The sequence below is a fragment of the Rhineura floridana genome, chromosome 3 (genome assembly GCF_030035675.1).
Source record: "Rhineura floridana isolate rRhiFlo1 chromosome 3, rRhiFlo1.hap2, whole genome shotgun sequence".
NCBI lineage: Eukaryota > Metazoa > Chordata > Lepidosauria > Squamata > Rhineuridae > Rhineura > Rhineura floridana.
In genome coordinates, this window is record NC_084482.1 from 112,702,215 (window position 1) to 112,729,482 (window position 27,268).

At 42.4% G+C, this 27,268-nt stretch overlaps 1 protein-coding gene across 4 annotated transcripts in view; it reads right to left on the reverse strand.

The window, feature by feature from the left end:
* Positions 1 to 27,268, reverse strand: part of ANXA6 (annexin A6) — a 67,094-nt gene that overhangs the window by 11,120 nt on the left and 28,706 nt on the right. For all 4 annotated transcript variants that reach the window (XM_061617403.1, XM_061617402.1, XM_061617405.1 and 1 more), the window contains exons 5-20: positions 26,007 to 26,120; positions 25,697 to 25,787; positions 25,229 to 25,308; positions 25,090 to 25,146; positions 24,035 to 24,128; positions 20,038 to 20,133; positions 18,495 to 18,553; positions 17,490 to 17,612; positions 14,841 to 14,899; positions 12,994 to 13,072; positions 11,597 to 11,678; positions 9,122 to 9,216; positions 7,786 to 7,899; positions 4,774 to 4,864; positions 3,990 to 4,069; positions 2,588 to 2,641 (exon numbers count right to left, since the gene is read on the reverse strand). In XM_061617403.1, the coding sequence (XP_061473387.1) occupies positions 2,588 to 2,641; positions 3,990 to 4,069; positions 4,774 to 4,864; positions 7,786 to 7,899; positions 9,122 to 9,216; positions 11,597 to 11,678; positions 12,994 to 13,072; positions 14,841 to 14,899; positions 17,490 to 17,612; positions 18,495 to 18,553; positions 20,038 to 20,133; positions 24,035 to 24,128; positions 25,090 to 25,146; positions 25,229 to 25,308; positions 25,697 to 25,787; positions 26,007 to 26,120 (1,368 nt within the window). The remainder of the gene's footprint in view (positions 1 to 2,587; positions 2,642 to 3,989; positions 4,070 to 4,773; positions 4,865 to 7,785; positions 7,900 to 9,121; positions 9,217 to 11,596; positions 11,679 to 12,993; positions 13,073 to 14,840; positions 14,900 to 17,489; positions 17,613 to 18,494; positions 18,554 to 20,037; positions 20,134 to 24,034; positions 24,129 to 25,089; positions 25,147 to 25,228; positions 25,309 to 25,696; positions 25,788 to 26,006; positions 26,121 to 27,268) is intronic.

Sequence of the window (27,268 nt, forward strand, 5' to 3'; positions counted from 1 at the left end):
TCCAGCTGAGGGCACTCTGCACACACTCAAATGCAGTCTCTTTTTTAAATTATTTTTAAGAAAACCTGCTCCAAGTGTTCCAGGTTGAGAGTGGCGATTCTCTTTTACAACCCCTAACTTGTAAACACGCCCTCCTGACTGCAATTCAGCACCAAAAAAGGGGCCGTCCGTCTGTCCATCTCCCCCGCTCTCCTTTCTCCTGGAGCGCATCTCTCACCTTCCCCCCATTTGCTTCCTCGCTTGCATGCAAACATGCATTGCATTGTGTTGCTTTCCATCGCATCCCCGTCGGTTTGCGTGCAACAGCTGCCACCTGCAATCAGAATTAATCTGTGCTAGCCAAGCCATGTGATCAGCGAGTCAAGTGTCTCCCCACCCCGCCTTGGCTGGGGGCGGTGCCAGGGTCATGCCCATCATGTTATCGCCTTGATGCCAAATCTTGGCCGCAGATCGCCAAGCGCGGGGCCCCCCCAAAGTGCAGGCCCCCCAAAGCATGGGGCCCCCCCAAAGTGCAGGCCCCCCAAGCACAGGGGCCCCCCAAGCACAGGGGCCCCCCAAAGCACGGGGCCCCCCAAAGCACGGGGCCCCCCAAAGCACGGGGCCCCCCAAAGCACGGGGCCCCCCAAAGCACGGGGCCCCCCAAAGCACGGGGCCCCCAAAGCACGGGGCCCCCCAAAGCACGGGGCCCCCCAAAGCACGGGGCCCCCCAAAGCACGGGGCCCCCCAAAGCACGGGGCCCCCCAAAGCACGGGGCCCCCCAAAGCACGGGGCCGGGGGCAACTGCCCTACTTCCCAGTGCCTAGGGGCAGTACTGTTCATGGCAGAGCATAATCATGCAGCCTCCTACTAGCAGCCTAGAGTGATATAGGCCAGGAAAAGGTTTATCACTTGTACAAGCAGACCTTGATAAACTACTTGTTAACATCTTAAGAAAACACGCAGTTACAAGTTGCATTGACTTTATAACTCTGGATGTTGCAAGGACATGCTTACCCAGATTTTCAAAGTACTTACAGGTTGACTGCATTCTTACCTAGCTATAGCTATGGCTTATCTTTACCATGAATAAGCCTACACAAGCTTTGGGCTCATGCACTCCTCCTCGCCCATCCCAATCACAGCTGTAAGGAGATTGGAAACTGTTGCTTCTCTTTTCAACTACAGTTTATATCCAAACTCAGATAGGGCAAACTGCAGTTTAATTAGGGTTTACTGAAATAAGCCAACTTCACACGTTGGTTTATAATGGTGGCTTTTTTCAATAAACCGTAGTTAAAATTAGCCACAGTTTTGCATTAAGATGTAATGCTAAACTGTGGTTAACTGACAATGGAAACAACAGCTTCCTTCTCTTCGTCACAGCCACATTGACGGGGAGGGGGAAGCACACAAGCCTAAGGTTCAAGTATGGAACAATAAAGTATAGTTTATTATTAAATCTGAATGTAACTATTATCTTATATACTTTGTTTCAAGTGCAGGAATGTACAGAGTGCATAGCAGATGGAACTTGGATGATTTCCCCCACCATATTTGTTTTACTGTTTTTAATATTGAAGTTTAATTGTTGTAGCCTGCCCTGGGACTGCTGGTGAAGAGTGAGGAGGAGGAGGAGGAGGAGTAACAATAATTCTGAAATTTTCTAAGAGACATATCAAATGTGTTAAATACCCTGGACTCCTTGGAATCATTAAGTAAATGCTACACAAAACCCCCAGGCTGCAGCATTCCTTTGTTTACTGAGAACAGGGAAAGCCTGTTTTTTTCTGAGCACCCCTCTTAAGACTGTAGCAGGGTCAGGTAGATTCTCTAGATACAAGTTTTGTGGCTGTGTCAGGCACAGACCTTAGAAAGCTCAGAATACATCCCCAAAACCAGATGGTAAGGTGATTTCAAAGTCTAGATTGCATACTGAACAGTAGCAGAACACAGAGACACAGAGTGAGTGATCTGGTTATATATAATTTCTAAATTCAGTTTACAGATGTAAGAATTTTAAATAGTTTTAGCAGCACTTGTGAAAATTAACTTTGACAAAATACTTGCAATAGGCTCTCTCCAAGACAAAGGTAAGCTATTAGTGATTTGCAGTGATCACAGCTCAGATCAGTACACTTGCTAACTCAGTGTACCAATCTCTGATAATTCATAGACTTGCAGAATAAGCATGAGCAATACATCTACTGTTGTGTCAAAATGATTAGTGGAAACAGAACTAAATTCTCAAAACAGAAACTACCTCTTTGTGTTAATGTGAAAATTCCCAAGGTCTGGATGGTACAACTTATTCTAGGTCTTGCAACACAGTCACTAACACGATGAGCATTTAAAAAAAAACCTAGAAAACTAACTGTTTTAGAAAAAAAGGGCTCTGGAACCCATTTATCTTATTTCCAATATTTATGGAATCACAGGGGCATGATTTAGTACAGAGTTCAGGAGATCAGTTTAAGCAAAGGCAAAGATCAGCAAGTATCACTGCAGTATTTTCAATTCCCAGCCTTGGAGGGAAAGGCAGAAATACAGAATAGTCCCTACACATGTGGTTTATTTTGAGCATATATATTAAGAAGTGTGAATTTCTTACCTGGGCATCCGCATGAGCTTTTGCAAAGTCCTCTCCTCCTTCATCACGGGCCCCCTGTATTTAAACATTAAAAGCAGTGAATAAAGGCACAAAAAGGGTCTGTAAAGAGACCACAACAAGGCAGCACCCTCAGGCAGCTGGGGCTCCTTATCTGTGCTCCAATTTTTTGGGGGGAAAAAGGCTTCGACCCCCCCCATTTGCCCAGTTTTTTCCTGGGCCTTCACATCTGTATGCTACTCCATACCTTATGGACAATCACAATGCCATCCAGGTATGCTCTCAGAAGAGCTGCTATCACTATCACCACTGCCATCCTACATCTCCAGTATGCTCCATCTGCCTACCACTCTCGCACAGTGGAAATAATTAAGAGGAGGAGGAGGAGGAAGAAGAAGAAAAGGAGGAGGATGGGGACTGCCTGCCAGTTAACATACAAGGGCCCCACCAACTGTGGAGGGGACACTGGTATGGGAGACCCAGAGGCCCATAATCCAGTGCGGAATTAAGTGTACCTAAACCCAATGGATTTAAATTAGGGTTAAGAGCACTTAAATGTTAGCCCAAGAGCTGGCGGGGAACAAGATTTTCAAACCCACTGCTGGTAATGCATTACTATTTCTCAATTGTAATGTTCATTACTCTATCTAATTTCCAACAGCTGCTTGCTCCTACCACTTCAGCCAGTCCTTCGTTTAGTGGCAATCAGTTCCTTAACAGTGCATGCCTGGGCTGAGTAGTCAAGGGTGTCCAGTAATTCCTCCCAGAGATCAGTTGCAAGAGGCTTCACGTGTTTTCACTAATGTCAGCCCAAATGCTTCCCAAACGAGGTCATCTGTCCTCAATGTATTTTTACAGTTATGTTTTACAGCGCCCAATACAGCCAGGGGCTTTTTGAAAATAACAAACGACAAATCATCCACAGATTTACAATCTGTGAGACAGGGCGGGGAAAGAGAAGGGCAAGGATGTCACAAATCAAGAGTCCAGCAAAGGAAAAGCCAGTCCAACAAAGCTTGAAAAACGACAACAATAGGAACAACAAGAAATGGAGCAGCAATAAAATGTCAAACTGTCGGTCACCTTATGGTTCACTTGTACTGAGGGGGTTTAGGGGGTCCCACGATAAAGAACAGGGCAGTACATTAGTTCTTCAATAGCATGATGCTTATGAGGATTGATGATGCGCAAACTAAAGCAACTGAGTGAATGATGCTTTAATTCTACACACATAGGGATTGCAACCACATGCCTATCACTTTGAAAAGTGCAATACAGATTACAGCGCAGTGGCAAAAATAACCCAAACAGGTGTGTGCGCATGTTTTTTTAAAAAGGAGGTCTGTAGCAGTGCACAGAGAGGCAAAGCAATGTAAAGCAGTCTCCAGAGAGAAAGAATCCTTACCAGAGCCAGAGAGATGAGGATCCTTTTGAAATGTCCCGAAGTGTCAGAACTCAGTGCATCCTCCAAAGACTTATGGTAGGCTGAAAAAAAGAGTGAGTGTGTGTGTGTGGGGGGGGAGAGACTTCATATTGGAGACACTAGAAATATACATCAGAGGACTAATCCTCATCTTCCCTCCCATCTCATTTTGTCTTTGCTAATTGTGACATTACATATGCACATACTGACATATGGAAGACTAGTTGCATAGGACAACCCAATATGCTAATACACTGCAATAAAAGTATGCACAAAAGCTGTAGCTTTATGTGAAACATGGGAGCATTTCAGTCATGCATACCATGGTTAGTACACATACAACAATGCGAGTTCTTAAGTGGATGTGCTCTCAGGCTAAGGAACCTAAAGATAGACCTTGTAGGATTTGAATGCTGGCATAATCAAATAGTACAGGAACAGACCTTTTACAGAAACACACACACTACACACATACATAATTAGGCATGAAATCTACCACCATAATGCCACCAATATGAAAGCATTAAAGCAAAAAATTCATTTATGCACCGATGCATATAAATTCACAACCTTAATTCTAAGTTAGCCTGGATAGTGTCCTGGAGATGTCACAGATTCAAAATTGGTTTGACCTTTTTCAGTATTTTTGGAAGACGAGAAAAGTCCACACTTTCAATGTGTAAAAGTAAAAAGCAATTTTGTCTTCTTGATGCTCATATATCCTTCAATCCCTTAAAGAGAAGTCCTGTATCCCAGAGGACTTTACCTTCTTTATATGCTGCATTAATTGCTTGGATCTCCTGGTTGTTTCGGGTGGTCAGGATTTCAATGAGAGTACTGTCATCAGTTCCAGCCCCCTGAAATGATAAAAGGACATTTAACCACTTATTAGTTATTAAAAGATACTTCAGGGTACCCAAGTGTCTACATTTCTGGACATGAGGCATTCCACTGCTGGGGGATGTCAGCACTTAGGCACAGTGACCTCCAGACACCCCTTCAACTCCTCAATAAAAGGAGGGTGGCTCAGGGAGGAGCCAACTAGATGGCCAGAACTGGAATCAGCAACAGCCAGTTATGCTAGGTCAGACAAACATCCCTTTCCTCCTCTTGCCAAGGGCTGAGGAGTCTTCCCTGAGGAAAAAGCAGAGTAGGGGATTTCCCTACTGTCCACACGGGTCTCATTAACCTGAAGCCAGTTTTTGCAGCAAAAAATTTCCACGCTATTGGATAATACTGGGCTCCTACTGGGAAGAAGGGTGGGATATAAATCTAATAATAAATAAATAAATAATAAAGGTAAGTATCAAAAGGGGACTCTCAGTGTTACTTCCTAAAGAATCTTGAAGTAGGAGGGCATTGGCCTTTGGCTCAGAGGAATTTTGCATCAAACCAGTGCTATGTGCTCTGAGCCACTAGAGTTTGCAGACCCCAGGGCAATAGAAATCATGACACTGGACCTCCAGATTTCCCCTCATACAAACTCTCTTGTTCTGAATCTATGCTGCAGACACTTTTGGGGACGTTTCAGTTTGGACTGCTGCTAAGCAGCATTATGTCACTGGAGTAGCAAAAGCAGGGAAGAAATATCCTTTTCACCCCAGTGTCTTACAAGTTGTTGAGCCCCAGCTATCCCAAGCGCATCAGGGAGAGTGGGCAAACGAGGACGAGACTTTTGAGAACCTTGAGGGAGGGGGAGCGCTAGCAGTCCTCCAGTTTCTCTGGACAATCCCTCAGGTGACTTAGACCCTGCTCCACCTGAAGGCGCCTCACCACCTGCAAGCGCTCCGCCAGAGCTGTTGGGGGGTGATCTCGCTCGTGTGCCAACTCCATCCTCCCAGAACTCCCCGCCTGGACCTTCACACATTTCCCTGCCAACTTGCTGCCTGCCTCCTGCAGTTGAGCCGGCACCTAGTGAGCCTTTACTGTCCGATGAACAGACGGAGGCTCACCCCGCACGAGATGACATGAGAAGCGGGACAGTCAGAGGGTAGAATCATGCAGAAGTCAGAGATTACGAGCAAAGACCTTCCCTGCTTAAGGTGGTGCCCCCTGACTGAGGTGCTGAGTCAACTTACTCCGCACGTTGCAGAGAATGCTTAGTTAACATAGTTAGCATCAATAGTGAGTCAGCCTAGATAGGTCTAGCAAGAATTATTGCCAGTCTCGCCTCCATTTCCTGTGTCGGGCTCTGGGCAGGACAGCTTGACTCAGCCACCATCCCTCTTCACCGACGCTCCCATGACTGACTGCATGGAGGCAAGCGCTAGCAGTCCTCCAGTTTCTCTGGACAATCCCCCGGGTCACTGAGACCCCGCTCCACCTGAAGGCGCCTCGCCACGTGCAAGCGCTACGCCAGAGCCGTTGGGGAGCGATCTTGCTTGTGTGCCAACTCCATCCCCCCAGGACTCCCCACCTGGACCTTCAACGTTCCCCTGCCAACTTGCTCCCCACCTCCTGAAGTCGAGCCGGCACCTAGCGAGCCTTTACTGTCCAATGAGCAGTCGGAAGCTCGCCCTGTGCGGGACGACAAGAGAAGTGGGACAGTCAGAGGGTGGAACCATGCAGGAGTCAGATTACGGGTGAAGACCTTCCCTACTTAAGGCGCCCCCCCCAATTGAGGTGCTGAGTCAACTTACTCCACACGCTGCAGAGAATGCTTAGTTAGCATAGTTAGCATCAGTAGTGAGTCAGCCTAGATAGGTCTATGGAGTGCACTGCTTTTGATGTAACCGTGACTCTAATAAAGCAAGAATTATTGCCAGTCTCTCCTCCATTTCCTGTGTTGGGCTCTGGGCAGGACACAGGTATTGGTTAAGTAAGTTTCCATATACAGAACCAAAATCAGTAAACATAAGAACACTGGATCAGGCCAGTGGCCATCTAGTCCAGCATCCTCTTCTCACTGTGGCCAAACAGGTGCCTGTGGGAAGCCCGCAAGCAGGACCTAAGCGCCAGAGCACTCTCCCCTCCTGTGGTTTCCAGCAAGTGGTATTCAGAAGCATACCACCTCCAACTATAGAGGCAGACTGTAGCCATCATGGCTAGTAGCCACTGATAGCCTTATTCTAATACGCTTCTAAAGCCATCCAAGTTAGTGGCCATCACTGCCTCTTGTGGGAGTGAATTTCATAGTTTAATTATGTGCCTGCATGAACAAGTACTTTCTTTGGTCTGTCCTGAATCTTTCAACATTCAGTTCCACTGGATGTCTACAAATTCTATTCACTTTCTTCATGCAAAACCTCTATCATTTTACCCCAACTCTCCTTTTCTCTAAACGAAAAACCCCCAAATGCTGCAACCTTTCGTTGCTCCAGCCACTTGATCATTTTGGTTGCCCTTTTCTGAACCTTTTCCAGCTCTACAATATCCTTGTTGTGGCGAGGCATCCAGAACTGTACATAGTATTCCAAATCAGGCCGCACCACAGATTTGTATAACGGCATTATGATATCGGCAGTTTTATTTTCAATACCTTTCCTAACGATCCCTGGCACGGAATTTGCCTTTTTCACAACTGGTGCACACTGGGTTGACATCTTCACCGAGCTACCCATTACAACCTCAAGGTCTCATTCCTGGTCAGTCACTGCCAGTTCAGACCCCATGAGCATATATGTGAAATTAATTTTTTTTTGCTCCAATATGCATAACTTTATACTTGTTCACATTGAATTACATGGAAAAGGGAGACTTCAATGCACCCAAGGATGCTGTCAAAGTTAACTAACAGAGTCACATTGGGTATTTAAAAAAATAGACAAGGCTACTATACCTCCATGGCTTTCTTCAGTTGCTTAGCATCATACTGTGCTGGCGTCATCATCAGTCCAAGGATAACCTTCCCCAAGGGCCCCGAAATTTCAGATTTCAGGTCTGCCATAAGATCCTGTCATGGAAAGGGAATATCTGAATGCCTGAAGAGCTGTTGCTCATCAGTGCAGACAATTCTGAACTACATGGAACAGTAGTTTTGAGTTTCCTATCCTAAGTTTCTAAACAGTAGGTAGGTGCTAAATATTCTTAACTCATGCCTCTGGGTTGCTCCAGCTGGAGGTAAAATGTTTTTCAAAGAACTTAGCAGCTACAGTATTGCTAAGCAGTCCTGTTCAAAGTCTAAATCTAAATAAATTAAAAAGTACAGGCACCTCAAAGTGGCAGCCATTGGAGGGGGGGAGAGAAGGCTGCCTCTCTCCTTTAAAATAATGTTCTAAAAAGATTATTTAAATAGGGGCAGAATACAGGGCACTCAGCCCAGATACATGAAAAGTATACAGATCATTCTCTTCATCTTCCTCTTTTTGCTTAAATGCATGAGAGAATGGGCATAGAAAATGCATTGGAACACACAGAACTCTTTGTTCAAGACTTAGATGAGATGGCAGGAAATCTGTGATCAGATTGCCTCCTTACGTGTGAGAGAGAGACTGGGAGTGGGAGAGAGAGAGAGAGAAGCAGCCATTTCAGGAGCGGGATTGGATTCATCCATAGCACACTAGGAAATGTCTAAGCTACCCTACCCACTACACACCCACGCATCTGTATGTTTTACCCTGCAAGGAGCAAACAGACAATTCAGCAGGATTTTCATTGGGAAAACAGCACGATGGGGAAGGACAAAAACCACTCTCCTTTCCTAATACTCTGGCCTTGGTCCAATACTCCTCCCTTCCTCAGCTACTCTTACCCACTTGTTTTTTCTTTTTAAAAACAAGCAAAACATGGCACATCAGATGATTTCCTGACATCTTGTCTAGTTGCACCCTTAAGTTTTGAAACCAGCTAACGGGGAGGGGGGGGGGAGTCCAAAAAGTGGCATAGAAACAAACAGCAGCAACAGAAAACCTGTTTTTGTGATGTGTTTTACTTTGCTATTTGTACACCACCCTGGAATCCAGCAGCAGGAAGACTGGTTTAGGAATAAAATGATTATAATAATAATGCTAAATTTCTGCTTTTAAAAAGGGAGATTTTTGGCTGTTTTAAAACAGGCACAGTCTATGGAAGCTGGAGGAAAGAACAGCAGGTGAAAGGAAAGAAACAAATTCGTGGTGGTGGCAGAGGGGGAAAAGTAGGGGAAAAAACAGATAATGCACTAATGCACTAATTACCCGGCCATAATGAGACTTGTATGCTTTTATAATTTCTTGCCTCTGGGCATTACTTCGCTGTGTGACAACCTCAATGACAGCATCTTCATCAGTGCCTGAAACCCAACATACAGAAACTATGACTCATCCAGTTTTTGACAACTCATGAGACTTTATCCTGTTTAGAAAGAATATTTAGATTTTACTCCCACTCTTTATCCTGGGGAACAACTTACTGACAGAATCTCATTGACATCAATCAAGGGGAGGGAAACTGTTCCAGTGGACATACCCTGAGATGAGAGGTGGATATTCATTAACTGTCAAAAACAATTGTATTTTAGGAAAAAAGAACAGACCGGTATTTTCTGGCTTCTTATAAATATGTTAATTTGCTTGTGCCAACCCAGTCCTAAAGCACCCGTCCCCTCTACCATCTTGTAGAACTTTGGATGCCCAAATGATCCTATATAGCTGTCTAAAGAAACTATATGCCAGGTTTTCCCAACCAGTGTGCCTCCAGATGTTGTTGGACCACAACTCCCATCAGCCTCAGCCAGCATTGTCAATGGTCAGGAAGATGGGAGTTGTGGTCCAACAACATCTGGAGGCACACTGGTTGGGAAAGTCTGCTATATGCGATAAGCGTGGGTCTCTTTATTGAGGCTAAACAAAGGAACCAAACAATGCACAGCAGATTTATACAATATCTTATACAGTATTAAAGGCTACCAGCCTCAATGGCTATGTTCTGCCTCCACAGCCGGAGGCAGTATGCTCTGAAAAACCACTTGCTGGAAACAGCACAAGGGGACAGTGCTCTTGTACTCAGGTCCTGCTTATGGGCTTCCCACAGGCATCTGGTTGGCCACTGTGAGAACAGGATGCTGGACTAGATGGGCCATTGGCCTGATCCAGCGGGCTCTTCTCACGTTTTAACAATGTCTGCTTAACAACATCCACCCTACATCCTATGACCTAGCTCCTAGACATGATATGGAGGATACTTAAATTAAATTGCCCCGTGGCGAGCATCTCCATCAGCAGGCTGTTCATGTGCAAATGGTCACTACGTGGATCAAAGGTTTTTGTTTCATGGCTGGAAATGGTTTAAAAAAAAAAGACTTGGAGTGGTGTTGAGAACATTTCCAACCTGAACAGCAATCCACTGAGCATGAATGGCTTGTTGCCACTGGGAGGCATTTTTCTCCCCACAAACCAGCCATTAGGAGATCAGTTCTAAAGCACACCATATCCTAGTGAGCTTATGCAACCTAGGAATGGAGTTCTGGGCTTTGACAGCAGATGGTCCACTTGACAAGAGATCAAATTTCTGCCATTAGGGACAGAGTAATCAATTCTGGCTTGGTTAAAACTCTAGTTAATGATACTTTTCTTGCCTCATGAGAGTGATAATTATGGGCTAGTTCACACATGCATATACATCATTCCAGAGCTTGAAAAAGTTACTTTTTTGAACTACAACTCCCATCAGCCCAATCCAGTGGCCATGCTGGCTGGGGCTGATGGGAGTTGTAGTTCAAAAAAGTAACTTTTCCAAGCTCTGCATCATTCAGTGTTTGCCCTATGTGATGGTGTGCTGCCAAACATGTAAGCCGTCTACTGTGAAACATTTATGTGTTCATATTTCTGATGTCTTATTGATTGCTCATCTATGCAGTACACATGCATGTGTGAACTGGCCCTATGAGTTCTATCACACCAGGACAAGGGAACATAATCAAGATAATCAGTTGGCTAAAGAGAAGATTGCCCTCAGGCAAGATGTTCACCATGAACCAAAGAGGGATGCAAAGGTCCACTGAGAGACAGTCTAGGTGATCTAAAGTGGAGGTATCTTTTGTTATTTAGCCGTCACTTCACATTGACCACCTTCTGCCCTCTGGTAAATTACATATGTAGAAATCCCATGAAAACATACAGCACAAGAGATCCTATTTTGTGGCAAATGTGTGTTTTCACATCTGCATTTGCTGAGGAAATGTGAATGTAGGTATAGGGGGCATTGTGTAGTCGAAAACTGCTGGGTGTTTAAACAAAGATTTGCTGGCTTCCCTGAAAATAACCCCCACTGGCTTCTCTCTAGGTCAGCCTTACCTCTGATCTTGGGCCCAAGCTAGAAGAAAAGTTTTTTAAATGGCTGGGAGTGGGGGGGAATGCAAGAGTGAACCAGTGGATGTGGATAAAAGTTAAGCACCTCTTATTCACTTTTTGAATTTTCTGCTCTAACTGACCTTCCTTACATTTTGGGGCAAACACAGCGTTCCACCTTAAGTGTAGAACAAAAACCTGAATATGAATCACTTATGGCCTTGCAGGAACTTTCTCCTTTCTTGGGATGAATTAACAGCAAATCCCTTCCTAAATATCTCAGGGCCATCCTGTAAAACTATTTTTTTCCCCACAGGATAAAAGGAGACTGGTTTTCCTCACATCTGCATGAATGGCAAAAATCTTTAGCAAAGCCTTACATACCAAGACCCTTCATGGCTTTCCTTAGCACTTTTGCATCGCCATCAGCATGGAAATCTGCAGCTGGATGAATGGTTCCTTTCAGCTACAGAAAACGGTAGCAGAAGTTTAGATTAAAACCATGCCTACTAAAGGAAAAGGGAGAGAAAGGGGGAACCAGCAGCAAGTTAAGGGCAAAGCAGCTATCAAGGACAGAGCAAGCTGTGAAGTTACAGTCCTCTTGTTTATTTAAAGGAAACAGCCAAGCTGGGGTAAACAAGTGTCTCTGCAAGCAAAAAAGAATGCCCTAAAGAAATGCCATTGCATTTCAGAGAAAGAAAGTGTGAATAAAAACATATTGAGAGCACTTAAGAAAGATTTCATCCCCATGCATCTTCCAAAGTTGGGGGGGAGGAGGGACATGTCCTCATCTTTCCTAGCACAGCAGCATTCAGCCTGGTGGCTTCTCTGTGGACCAACAACATGGTTCCTTTAACATAGGCTGTGCAATAGCTCCACATGCATGAGAACTAGGGTGAGTTCATACAGTCTGTTTCACTTATGGCGATTGCCAGAAGTTCTTATCACCACCTCTCAGTTTCCTTCCTGGTATTAACTATATGCCATGAGGAGAGGATAATCTGTGATGAATGCACGATTACTCACTGATCACGTGGTATCTGTAGCTATCACACAAAACATGTGTGAATTCACCCTTTGAAAGAGATTAGTAGAGACTCAATATTTATTTATTTATTACATTTATATACAGCCCCATAGCTGAAGCTCTCTGGGCAGTTTACAGCAATTAAAAACATTAAAAACAAATATACAAATATTAAAGCAAAAAACAAATTTAAAAACACAATTTAAATTTTTTAAAAAACAATTTAAAAACACATATCTGGAAGAGTCCATGGAAGATTTAAAAAGGCCAGTCCGCTTATAGCCTGGCACTGTAAAGAGGCACCATGGATTGGTCCCTTCATTAATTTAAGGTAGTTGCAAGGATACATAAGGCACATTTCTACTGCTCTTCAGTATTACACATACACTCATGAGACTGCCTTGAAGCAAGGTCAGGGTAATAATGCCGGGTAATAAGACAACATAACCTCATCAGGCTGTTTATCTTAACAGCATATTAGTAGAGTGATATTTCATGCTAATGTGCTTTGGGGAACAACCAGAATCTTGAAAGGGATAATTCAAAAGCACCAGGGTGGGGAGAGTTTGCTATGAAGCCACGTGTGTTAAAATTGAAAGTTTTAAGAAGGCTTCTGGTCAGAACAGTGGCAGACCACTGAACAGAAAGGTTAGCCAAGAGACTTAGCAGAAAGGGGTCAGCAGCACGCAGAGTGAAGCAGCTGTGGTTTCAAGCCAGCAAGGCACAGACGGGAAAGGGAGGGGCAGGCTCTGACCTCCATTTTGGCCCTTGCACTAAGTTCCCACATCTGATACGCCACCTGCGCAGCTTCAGGGAAGAACTCACCTGCGGCACTGAAATGGGAGGGGACAGGACACAAGGTCTGTAAACTTCATGAAATCACACGAACACTCCACTCAGGTCTTGCGGAAGTCAGCCAGTGCCGTTCTTGCACCTTCTCCCACTTCCTTACCAATAAGGCAAGCAGCATGACAGGCTCCGTTTGCTCATTCCTCCATCAGGCAATTCCAATTGGGTGAGGGGAAGACTAAAGACACCTGCATGGCTGCAGGAGCAGATTGTCGTGAATGTGACAGAGGCAGGGCGGGGCCAATGGGAGTAGACCACTTTCCCCCCTCACATGACTGGAACTGTGTGAGGGAGAATGAGTTAACAGGACTATGGTCTCACCTGACATTGACTCTAAGAACACAAATCATTAGTTTAAGCTAGTCACAGCTGTGTTTCTCAGGTTTAAGTGTCAATCTGTTGCTGGTCTACTTAGTTCTCATGATCTATTAGAGGTAATGAGTATCATTATCGATATACACTTATATTGTGCCTTGAATATAGTTCTCTACAGAAATGCAAGATAGGAATGTATTTTAAAAAATCATAATATAAACTCTACCCAGAAGAACCATCCATGTGTGAATGGGGGCAACCCCTGATCCAGCCCTACCATAATCTCTGGCTCTGCTTCCCTCCCCTCCACATGTTCCACACAAGACTCAACAGCCCTGCGCATGCTGTGTGCGCAGCCAAAAAAACCCAGCCGAGAAAGGCAGGTTGAATGAAGTAATGGCGGGGGCACCGAATATTAGGCAGGTGCCATCTGTTAACTTTTCGGAGCCTATTGAAGACTTTCCTTTTTCAACAAGCCTCTTAAATTGAGACCTATCCCAGTCTGCATCTGTGTTGGAATTGTTTTTTAGTATGTTTTTTTTAAAACCTTGTTTAGAAAAAAAAATGGTTTTTTAAACCTTTTTTAAAAGATGTCTTTAAAGCTTTTTAAAAAACTGTTTTTAAAGTTGTTTTGTTTTAATGTATTTTAAGGTCTGTTTTTATGATGTTTTAAAGTGTTTTTAGTGCTTTTGTTTGCCATCCTGGGCTCCTGCTGGGAGGAAGGGTGGGATATAATTCAAATAATAAATAAGTAAATAAATAAATTTAACACTGACATTCAGTACATTCCAGCTGGGAAAAGAAAGAATGATTCTCAGGGATGCTAAAGTCGGCCATCCAAGATATAGACTTCACAGAATTACCAAAATTAGATTTTAAAATCTTTGCTATGTGACCAACACTGTAAAACAGGATAAAAAGGATCTCTTAAACCCCTAGTTTGGAAAATTGCCTTTGCCATTGTTGAAAGGTCAAGATCGGGCATTTCAAACACACACACCCTACTCTCCCTATGCTGTTCTTCAAGAGCTTTACTTGGGGCCAATTCGTAGAGGAGTCTGCATGGCGTATGACATCAGTAGACAGTCTGGTTTTCAACTTTTAAAAAGGGTGGGTTTTTTGCAACTCAAGACTCTAAAACATGTTTTTCAGAAACTGAAAAGTAAATTATTCCAAAGTGTCCTGTGTAAGCTAAAGGATTAGTAGTATTTTTAAAAAACAAAATCTGAGCATCTTTGAAAACAGAAAAAATTCCACCATCTTCACAGCCTGTGGTAAACATCAAGTTTCGCAGCATGCCACATTAGGGTGGATTTCCAAGACTACGATTTTAACTCATCAGGGGGTGGTACTCTAGACAGACAGAGTGGCTACTGACTAGCCTCATTAGGAGAAATAGAAGGCACAGTGCAATTTTGAACTAGCAATTGGGCTTACTCATCATCTCCCCCACACAGCTTCAGCAGCGCTTTTTTGTATTCGCCAGATGTGTCACTCTGCAAAGACAAGAAAAGAGGGCAGATGTGAAATACACACATGTGCTCAAGACATCAGCTGCTATAGACAAGCTATCCATAAGGTGCGATGTCATCCACAAGTCCTCAGTTAAAGTAGTCTGAAGTGTCTGATACCTTCCTCATCCCTATAGCAGAAAGCACAAGATTCAAAGCTGCATCGTGGGTCAGCGAGTTATGGCAACTCGTTGTTATCTCCTGAGAGGCGATTATATCACAACATACAGGACCTAACCTAAGAAGAGCCCTACTGGATCAGACAAAAGTCTTCATTGAGTTTCGCATCCTGTTCTCACAGTGGCCAATCAGATGCCCATGGAAAGCCTGCAAGCCAGAGTTCGACAGCTGGAAAAGTTGTAGAGCTGGAAAAGGTTCAGAAAACGGTAACCAGAATGATGAAGGGGATGGAGTGACTCACCTATGAAGAAAGGTTGCAGCATTTGGGGCTTTTTAGTTTAGATAAAAGTTGAGTAAGAGGTGACATGATGCAAGTATATAAAATTGGGCATGACATGGAGAAAACGGATAGAAAAAACCTTTCTTCCTCTCTCATAACACTAGAAGTCATGGGCATCCTATAAAGATGAATGTTGAAAGTACAAAAAAAGTACTTCTTCAAGCAGTGCATAGTTAAACTATGAAACTCACTCCCACAGGAGGCAGTGATGGTCACCAACTTGGATGGCTTTAAAATTAGACAGATTCATAGAGGACAAGCTATCAATAGCTGCTAGCCACCATGGCTACACTCTGCCTCCATAGTCAGTGGTGGTATGCTTCCAAATACCAGTTGCTGGAAACCACAGGAGGGGAGAGTGCTCTTGCACTCAGATCCTGCTTGTGGGCTTCCCATAGGCATCTGGTTGGTGTCTGTGAGAACAGGATGCTGGACTACATGGGCCACTGGCCTGATCCAGCAGGCTCTTCTTATGTTCTTAACAGTATTCTTCCAGCTTGCAGTTCCCAGCAACTGGTGTTCTGACATTGGTTCCAATAGTGGAAATAGAACATAGCCTTATCCTTCATGAATTTGTCCAATTTTCTTTTAAAGCCATTCAAGTGGGTGGACATCATCTGTGGTAGCAAATTCCATAGTTTAGCTATGTGAGGAAGTACTTCCTTTTGTCTGTCCTGACTCTTCCAACACTCGGCTTCACTGGATGGCCCCGGGCTCTAGTATTATGACAGAGGAAGTAAAACATCTCCCTATCCACTTTCCCCATGCCATGCATAATCTTATACACTTCCATCATGCCCCCCCCTTCTCCTTTTTTCTAAACTAAAAAGCCACAAATGTTGCAATCTTTCTCCATCCCTTTGATCATTTTGGTTGCCCTTTCCTGAACCTTTTCCAACTCTACAATACCCTTTTTGAAGTGAGGCAACCAGACCTGTACACAGTAATCTTAGTTACCCAGGCACTACCGAGAAGCATATGCTGCTCCCCAGGAGCAATAATCTCTCCCACAACAACATAATATATAATTTATATAGCTCATATATTGCTTACTATAAGCAATCTCTATGTAAAAGAAACATACAGACCACCACCACCCCCATCAAAGTACCATGATATTAAAAAAAAAATTAACATATCAAAGTAACAGTAAAATTAAAGCAAAAACTGAGTGACATGATCTAAAATTTCCCTGAAGAGTCAGGGAAAGCTTGTCTAAATAAAAGGAGTTTGATTTACCTCTTGAGCTGATCACTTCCTAGGGAAATTTGGGAGGTTATTTCAGTGTTTCTTGAACTAGAATTCAGATTTGAAAAAACCCAAGTCATTTAGTTACACAAGATGGATTCTTACAGAAAAGGTTGTATTGCTCTCTGACTGAGGATAAACACATGCCAAAAAGACCAAATAGGCTTCTCAGGAAGTAAAGCTGAACCCAAGCAAATCTCTAAAGCAGTGCTGGCATAAAAGGTAGATCTGGATCTGCGGGCAGATTACTGGGGGCTATTTGCAGTAGACCTATAAGTGTTTCTGACTCCCAGTTGCTCAACAACTGTTTAATTAAACAAATTGTTTAATAACAGCAACAAAATATTTGTTACTTGTTACTAAACAAATTGTTAGTAACAAAATATAACTTGCTAATAACAAAATACTTGTTATTAAACAAATTGTTTAATAACAGCAACAAAAATCTTTAAAAGGGAGGGCTGTTGAAATGAAGCTTGGGGGAAAACTGGGAGTGGATTTTTGTGTGAAACGACTGCAAGCTGAGCCCTAGTACAGAAAACAAATTCCTGGGATGACCTTGCACTCAGAGACACCCTATTCCTTAATTCTAAGTATATAAAAACACCACCCCTTTCAAAATCACTATTTTGCACCTGGCTCCACTGGTGAGTTTCAGGATTCCGGTAAAAAAAGTAGATCCTACAATTCTGGAGTTTAAACATACTTGCTCCGACGTTATACAGGCCTTTCATGGCAATGATGTTTCTCAAACATATGCAAGGTGCAAGAGAGAAGAGTTGGGAACTCCATTATGGAGCAGAAAGAAGGATTTTTTTTCTATTTCTCTGTTATACATCCTGTGCAACACAATCACTCAGTATTTACCTCAATCATGTGATGCAGAGACTTCTCGTATTTAGTCCGGAATATCTCCCGGATATCCAACATGTCAAGCTCACTGCGTGACACCATGATCCGAATCAAAGTGTTGTCCCTTGTCCCTAAGCCCTACAACAGATCAATTAGGGTCACAAAAATCATTAAATTAGGGGTGGGGAAATCAGGGATTGCTTAAAGTCATCAATAAATGCAAGGAATGAATAGCAATTGTGTGTAAAAAAGTATGCAAGCATGACCACTGCCCAGTATATCCAAAGCCAGTTGTGAGGTTTGCCATACCCTTATGAAAAACTTAGAAATTCTTCTTGTGCAATATCAGATTTTAGGAGGTAAAAATGAACAAATTGTTACCTATCCCATTATGTAAGTCTGAAAGCCACTTGTGCTACAAACATAGACAGAATTTGAGTCTCTTTCATTGAACAACTGAGACTTGAAGAGTGTCTCATAATTATCCCCAACTCATTTCTTTAAAATTAAGAAACAGAGTGGTATGGGGCTGTGTTAGACACCAAGCGAGGTGTTTGAGGGTGTCATGGCAATGTGTGTGTGTGTGTGGGGGGGGTAGAAATGGCAGTGGGTATGACCAGAGGTACTTCACACACTCTCTCTCCCACCCCTCTTCTTCACACTGGAAACTATGCATATTGCCCAATGAATGTACAAAATTCAGCTGAGATATGCACGTTCCCCAAAGCCTGTTGGGGATTATGCATAATGGCTGGAGAATGTACAAAATTCAGTCACTATATGCACATTCCCCAAGGCCTATTCAAGATTATGTATATTGACCATATAGATGTGCACAATTCCCTTTTAATTGAAGAATTATGTACACATTCTCCATGAGGCCTGGTGAATATGCACAATGGTCGGTTATTTTGCACATCAATTGCTCAGCTTACATTCCTTTTTATACACAACATGTAAAACATCACAAATATTTAATAGGAGAAATCCACTACCTAGAGCACCTGAAATGCCACTCACCTTCATGGCTTTGAAGAGCCTGTCTGTAAAATACTCTGGTGTACTCCTAATATTCTTCACTGTGGAGAGAATCAATAGAGATTGTAAACTAGAGGTTCAGGCTTCCTGCCTGCTGGTTAGTGAAATGAGATTGCTTCCCTAGCCCTTGAACCCTTCAAAACCTGGGGTGCTTCATTAAAGCTTTTGAATATTCAGAGAACACAGTTGGGACTTCTAAGAAAGTGATGCAGTGTGGAGTGCTCCTGTTCAGGGTTTCAGCCAGCCAGCCACACCCTCCTCCAGGATACTCCATTCCATTCTCACATCTGGTTTTCTGCTCTGCCCCAACACTCTTTAGTATTCCAAGCCTCATGTGCACAAGTTCTCATGGGGCTATTTTGGGGAAACCCCTCCTTAGTTTTTCCCCTAAAGTATTTTGTACTTCCTCTAAGCCTTGTAATACCTCCCATCTTGCATGCCAGTGGTAGCATTTGGCTACATAAGGATTAGCACCTGGAAAAAGTGTTTGATATTACTATGTAGGATTCTAACTCTCTTCCACCTAAATTCCTGATTGCCTTGAAATTGTGATGCTGCTGCTTTAAAGGCATGCATATCTACCAAGGACACATGCATTGGGAAGTTTCTCATGTTCTCATACTGCTAACACCAAAATCAGAACATTGCCTTCAGAGGGATGGGGAGAATAAGAGGTCTAATGTCTAATGGTATTTTCGGTATTAATTTTCAAATCTATGCCTCAAGAGTCTTTTGAGGGTGTAATTCAAATGTTTGTATTACCTACTATCTAAATGTTTTAGAATTTAAAAACCATATCTACACATAATTATTATTACTATCTTTATATATACCCCGCCATTTTTCCAAAACTGGAACTCATGGCGGCTTCCAGATAAATAATACATATAATTAAAAACATACAAAGTCTACATTAAAATAAGATTAAACTATTTCCAATATTAAAACCATACACACATATAGCTAAAAGAGTTCAGACTAGTTTAAAAATGATATAATAGAGATTAGCAATGCAGCACCCTTCACGCCCTATCCTTAGCCTTCAATTCCAAAGGCTTGTTGGAATAGGAAGGTCTTTGCTTGTCGGAGGAAGGACTGCAAAGAGGAGGTCATTCTTACCTCCCTAGGAAGGGAATTCCAAAGCCTAGGTTAAAAAGGTTAATAAATAAAATAAATATTTTTATGATTTCATTTATATCCCATCCTTCCTCCCAAGCAAGAGCCCAGGGTGGCAAAAATATGGAGAGTGCCAGTGACTAAAATATGTAGATGAGTTCTACTCTTGACCCTTCATGTACATCTTTGACGCTGAAATGTCCCACTTTGCCTTAAATCAAGCTACATGCATAATCTATAGCTGAACATCAGGGCTGTGCTATTTTTAAAGCACTCCCAATGTTAGCTGGGTTAGGAAGGAGCTTGACATTTTTAAGGAGTGTCATAATTTTAGTATGAACAGTTCTGGACTTTGGAAACACTCCTAGTCTGCTTCAATTCTTCAGAATACAAGACAGGACAGACTCACCCACAGCTAGCATTAGTTTTTCAAAGTCTCCAGACAGCTCTCCCCGGATGCTTGCTTCAATGGGTTTTCCAGAGACCTTCAAATACTCATCAAAGACTGAAAAGAAAGCATAAGAGAAGGATAGTAGCATGCGCACGCGCGCACGCGCACACGCATATATTTATGCACACAGCTGTTCAGGCAAGTTAAAATTAGTATGTTAACAGCAGTTTCATTTTATCTTCTACTGCAGTCCTGAACACCCTTACTAGGGAGTAAGTGCCACTGAGTCAGTAGGATTTACTTCTGAATACAGAACTGTGCAGTAAAATACTACTATTTAAACCACAATGGCTGTGTTTGCACAAAACAACAAACCAGGAATCTTGGCTTATTAAACCACACTGTGCACCAGCTGCATGGTAGTGCACATAGCCCAGTTGCTCCTGTTCCCACCACCTTTGTGCGAGCACATACAAAACTCAGAAAGGGAATAACTTAACATTATGCCCATACTCAAGATCTAGTTTGTTGTTAGCTTAGAGTTGCATCTGAACCAGGGACTGTGGTTTGTTTCTTCCTAACAAAGCAGGACTTGTAAACAAACAAACCTTGGATTAAGGTTGACTAGGAATCCTGGCTTGTTGGGTTAAAAACATGTTAAAGATAAATTACAATCAGAGGCTCAGATGCAATTCTAAGCTATCTCCCTTCCTGATTTGTTTATCCACTTGATGAAGAGAGGACTGACTAGGCTGCATGCAGCAATATGCAGCTTGTGTACAGTATGGTTTATTAAGCCAAAGTTCTTGGCTTATTGTTTCATGGAAACATGGCCACTTTGGGGCAGCACTTTACTGCAACCCCCCAATACTGAATTTTTCTCCTAATCAAATATTTCATTTAAACTATTTTTCATTATTGGAGAAGCTTTTCAGGAACTTATAGAGCACACAGATGCTGAATCAAGTGATTTAGGGCAGTGGAATATTAACAAATTTATTGCAAAACCCATATCACTGCTGCTGTGTGATGGTAACTATCCATAGGCAGGCATTCCTTTTTAGCCTTGGTGCCTCCCCTCATTGCTGAAATATAGATTAAGAATCTTGGTGCAGGGACCAGTCATTTTTGCACATGTTACTCTATACGATGTCATCAGCACTGAAGGCACTATAATGTCATTATTAATAATCCTGTATATCATACTTGGAAAAAACAAATCACCCGGAACAGATGGCATACCTGTAGAGTTGCTACAAGTTACCGAGAGTGCATCTGTCCAAATTTGGACAAAAATTTGTCAACAAATATGGAAAGCTCAACAATGGCCCACAGACTGGAGGCATTCAATATATATCCCAGTTCCAAAGAAAGGGGATCCCAGGGAATGCAGTAATTATCAAACTATTGCCTTAATATCCTGTGCAAGTAAAGTAATGCTCAAGATTCTACAACAAAGGCTCTTGCCATATATGGAGCGAGAAATGCCAGACGTCCAAGCTGGATTTAGAAAGGGAAGAGACACCAGAGATCATATCGCAAACATACACTGGATAATGGAATAGAGCAAGGAATTTCAGAAGAAAATCACTCTGTGCTTCACAGATCACAGCAAAGCCTTTGATTGTGTAGATCACAAAAAACTATAGAATGCTTTAAAGAAATGGGGGTGCCACGGCATCCGATTGTCCTGTTGAGCAACCTATACTCTGAACAAGAGACTACTGTAAGGACAGAATATGGAGAAACCGATTGGTTCCCAATAGGAAAGAATTGGGTATTAGAACAAATTAAACCAGAACTGTCACTAGAAGCTAAAATGATGAAACTGAGGTTATCATACTTTGGACACATCATGAGAAGAAATGATTCACTAGAAAAGACAATAATGCTGGGAAAAACAGAAGAGAGTAATAATAATAATAATAATAAAATTTTATTTAGCAGACACCCATCTGTCCGACTGAACGGACACTCTGGGCGACGTACAATATAAAATACAATATAAAATACAATCTGCTCATATACATAATCATCACATTATTAATATCATAACATCTCATCTGAAGACCATCTTACATTAATACAGTGTAAAACCTAACCCACCCCAGAGATCCCATAGGCCTGCCTGAAGAGCCAGGTCTTCAAGGCTCGGCGAAAAGTCAGCAGGGAGGGGGCATGCCGAAGGTCAAAGGGAAGTAAGTTCCAGAGGGTGGGGTAAAAAAGAGGAAGGCCAAACAAGAGATGGATTGATTCCATCAAGGAAGCCACAGACCTGAACTTACAAGACCTGAACAGGGTGGTTCATGACAGATGCTCTTGGAGGTCACTGATTCATAGGGTCACCATAAGTCATAATCGACTTGAAGGCACATAACAACAACAACAAAGGAAAGGGTGTGAGATAGGGGCGTATTTTATCACTCTATTTGTTTAATCTATATGCAGAACATATCATACAGAAAGCAGGATTGGACCAAGATGAAGGTGTGAAAATTGGAGGGAGAAATATCAATAATTTAACATATGCAGACGATACCATACTACTAGCAGAAACCAGTAATTTGAAACGAATGCTAATGAAAGTTAAAGAGGAAAGCACAAAAGCAGGACTGCAGCTGAATGTCAAAAAGACTAGAGTAATGACAACAGAAGATTTATGTAACTTTAAAGTTGACAATGAGGACACTGAACTTGTCAAGGATTATCAATACCTTAACCAGAACAGAGACAATAGTCAAGAAATTAGAAGAAGGCTAGGACTGGGGAGGGCAGCTATGAGAGAACTAGAAAAGGCCCTCAGATGCAAAGATGTATCACTGAACACTAAAGTCAGGATCATTCAGACCATGGTATTACCGATCTCTATGTATGGATGTGAACGTTGGACAGTGGAAAAAAGCGGATAATAGAAAAATCAACTCATTTGGAATGTAGTGTTGGAGGAGAGCTTTCAAGATACTATGGACCATGAAAAAGACAAATAATTGGGTGTTACAACAAACTAAACTAGAACTATCACTAGAAGCTAAAATGATGAAATTGAGGTTATCATACTTTGGACACATCATGAGAAGACATGATTCACTAGAAAAGACAGTAATGCTGGAAAAAACAGAAGGGAGTAGAAAAAGAGGAAGACCAAACAAGAGATGGATTGATTCCATAAAGGAAGCCATAGACCTCAACTTACAAGATCTGAACAGGGTGGTTCATGACAGATGCTATTGGACATCTCAGATTTATGGGGTCGCCATAAGTCGAAAAAGACTTGAAGACACATAACAAACATATCATTAACAGCCAAGTCTACTTTTAATGTCAACAAGCAATATCAGATTTCTATAATCAGTAATAATTGTAACTGGACTGCCTTCAAGTCGATCCTGACTTATGGCGACCCTATGAATAGGGTTTTCATGGGAAGCAGTATTCAGAGGGTGTTACCATTGCCTTCCTCTGAGGCCGAGAGGCAGTGACTGGCCCAAGGTCACCCAGTGAGCTTCATGGCTATGTGGGGATTAGAACTCTCGTCTCCCAGGTTGTACTCCAACACCTTAACCACTACACCACACTGGCTCTCTCTGCAATCAGTAGAGAATGGTTACAATCACAGAGCATTTAGGAACTCTTCTGCAGGATAAGGCAAAGTAAAGCAAGACAGTGATTACAAGCAGCGAATATGACAAGGATCCACTTCCCATGCTATATGCTTTTTAGACAAAGAAAATAAGGTTGTGGGGTCTATATTTTGGAAAAGGAGAACTCCGTGGCTCAAAGTTTTCTTAGGAGCATTATAACCAAATTGCAAATAACAGCTCTGGCAAAACATTCACCTCCTACCTATGCCTCAGTAGTCAGTTAACTCAGCCACTAGAGGGGAAGTTCATGCACTCCTCCTGTGCATCATAACTAATCAGTACTCTCTCCAGGAAGGCATGTGATGCTTTGCTAAGATGAAGTGTAAGATGTGGTTCGATAATCAAATCTCTTTGAATGCAGTGCTCAAGCTCACCCAGCCGAAGATGTTGCTTGCTTCGGTTTCCAAGAATATAGATGAATTCAGCCTCATCCGTGCCCCATTTCACCTCTCCAGCTTCCAACAGGCTCTTTTAGAAAGCACAAACACACACAACAGCAGCAGCTTAAAATCAGGGGTAACATAAAGAGGCAAGTATTAAGAAGTCCAGACTTCCTGAAGCATTTCAACTTGAAACTCAACAGAAATTTACGTTAGAACAATGATCCATGCAATCAAGACGAAAACATTTAACAAATTCTAACAAGCGCTATGCAACATTTATCAGACTGATGTAATCAGCAAGCCCAGTAACAATACTATGGCATCACTGGGTCTTTATTAAAAATAAAAATCAAGCTTATTGTCTGCTACGAAGGATTTTGGAAATATATTCAGCAGGAAATCACAATCTTCGTTCTGACCACATAATCCACAATGTTCAGCCATACCTCAGTTACAACACTTACAAGAAATACACCACTTTATGGGTCAAGTGGCTGGGAATATTTAGCCTGCATGGACCATAAAAATTAGCAATTTCACAACAGAACCTCCTTTAATACCCACCTCGTAATGAGTATCTGCAAAAAAAAAAGTCTTACAAGGTAATCCTTTGAAAGCAGAGCTATCTGAAGTCTCGTGAATCAAAAGTTTAAATCCAATAGACAGACTGCCTAAGTCTTTACTTTGGATTCACAAACAGTACATCATTACCTGCATTAGGAGAGTGAATCCAGGATATCAAATAAACTCTCCAACTGGCTCAGAAAAGCATGAAATCCTTGAGTGCCAGCAACAGATAGAGATAATGCACTATTCAGAGCTGAACCTCTCTTATGCTAGGAGATGCCATTCCTGGGGTTTTGCTTTTGTCTCTGTATAACTGATGCAATGGGAGTGTGCACGCAGAAAGAACGTACATCAGAACTTGCAAGAAGTAATCTCAAGTACACTTATTTCCCCTAGGTCTAGATTTGCATTAAAATGAGGCAAGGCTCATTCTTTGGATCATCATTAATCGGTCAAGGTACCACATCAGTTACACCCACCGTGGCATCTTGTTCCACTAAGTCTTCACTCACAACATCATCTTCTTCTCGGGTACCCTGTGGAAAGGGAAATGAATTGAATCCATTAGGACTGTATTCGCATATGCAGAGATAATGCTGAGCACAGGGGCCAACATACCTGAAGCAGTACAATGAGCATCTTCTTGAAGTGTCCTGACGTGTCCGCTATAACATCTTCCTCCAGGTCCCTCTCATATGCTATGGGAATGTGTAAAAATGGGAGGAGATATCAATTATTAAAGCCCATGGCAGAAAGGCTTTCATTAGCAGTGGGACTCGGGGGGAGTAAACTGCCATGGAAAGTTTCACTGGAGCGCAGGGTATGAATCCTTATATTAAAACAAAGAAACAAACAATGTTGGAGATGTAGGGAGAAACTAATATTATTGTATATGTCATTTAAACAATTTCCCCACCCCAACATCCAGAGTCCTATGCCTGCTTGCTCAGAAGCAAGTCCTACTGTGTTTAATAGAGTTCACTCTCAGGTAAAAGCTGTAATGTGTCATCACAGCTTCATCACTGAAATCCTTAATGCTAGCTGAAGACCCAGGGAAGTGACAAAGCCCCAGCCCTCTGTAGTCACCATCTCTGTAGGCTTCCACCACAGCACGGATCTGTTGATTGGTTCGAGAAGCCAGGATCTCAATCAGGCACTTTTCATCAGTCCCAATGCCCTATGAATATGGAAAACAAGTCAGCTGTATAAAGTGCAGCACACAGAAACCTAAGAAAAGGAAATGAAAAAAAAAACCCTCTGCAGATCAATATGAGATCAGCTGAGCTAAATGTACTCTCCATCGAAAAATTAACTGGAAAGACAACAGTGAAAAGAGCCCACAGCTGTCATGTGCTCCAAAAGCAATGGTAAACTCTAGCCCTTACACTTGCTTTACCTTAAGAGCATCTTTGATTTCCTTGGCATCAAAGTACTCCAAGGGCCTCATTAGACCCACAATCAGCCGTTCAAATTTCCCAGTCAATTCATGCTTCAGCTTTTCAATTAGGTCCTAATAAAACAGCAGAGAAGGAAGAGAGTGAAAATGGAATTGTTTCCTGGGTTGCCTTTGGTAGAAAATGACTCATCACAAAGACTGTAAGCACTCAGAATGGCCCCATGGTCTATCAGCAACTCCAAGTTCACAGTTAGTGGCAGATCCAACTTTTTTATTTTGCTTTATTAACACTCCTGCATCATGCCTGGACAGAGAGGCAACAGACGGCTATGGGTTTTATCCAACCAAGTTTTATACAGAGAATATCCACTGAAATTAATGGACATAATTTAGCCATGTCCTTACATTTCAATGTGTCTTCTCCAAGCATAACTAACACTGGTAACAACCCTCATATATACCCAGTTGATCATTGTGCTCCGCAGGTGAGGGCCTCCTGCAGATACCATCTTATCAGGAGGTCCATTCCACACAACAAAGGAAGTGGACCTTTAGTGTTGTGGCACCTACCCTTTGGAATTCCCTCCCCTTAAATATTAGACAGGCACCCTCTCTGCTATCTTTTCGGAGCCTACTGAAGACCTTCCTCTTTCAACAAGCCTTTTTAAGTAGAGACCTTATCCCAGACTGAGTCTGTGCTAGAATTGCTTTTTAAGATGTCTTTAAAGCTGTTTTTTAAAAAACATTTTGAAAGATGTTTTGTTTCAGTATGTTTTACATTGTTTTGTTTTTAAGATGTTTTGAAAAGCATTCAGTGTTTGGTTGCCATCCTGGGTGCCTTCTGGGAGGAAAGACGGGATATAAATTTAACAAACTAACAAACAAACAAATCCTCTGTACACAGGGACAATGACATCTTTTATGCTGAATTTCCCCAATGAAATTGAAATCAATATTACTGTTACTACTAATAATTAATATCACATTTTGCAAATTCAAATTACATCATTTGTTTTAATGTTCAAAATAACCTATGAGGAAGTTCCCTATTATTTCCATGTTACAGATTGGAAACTGAGAGGCAGAGGCTTGCTCAAGGCTACCTAGTGTTTGCATGGCAGAGACAGAGTCCCTGTATTGAGGGGAAGTCACTTAAGTCAAAGACCTCTCTTCCTACCGGATTACAGTGGCTCTCAGTGAAATGAAGAACATAAGAAGAGCCTGCTGGATTTGGCCAAAGACCCATCAAGTCCAGCATCCTG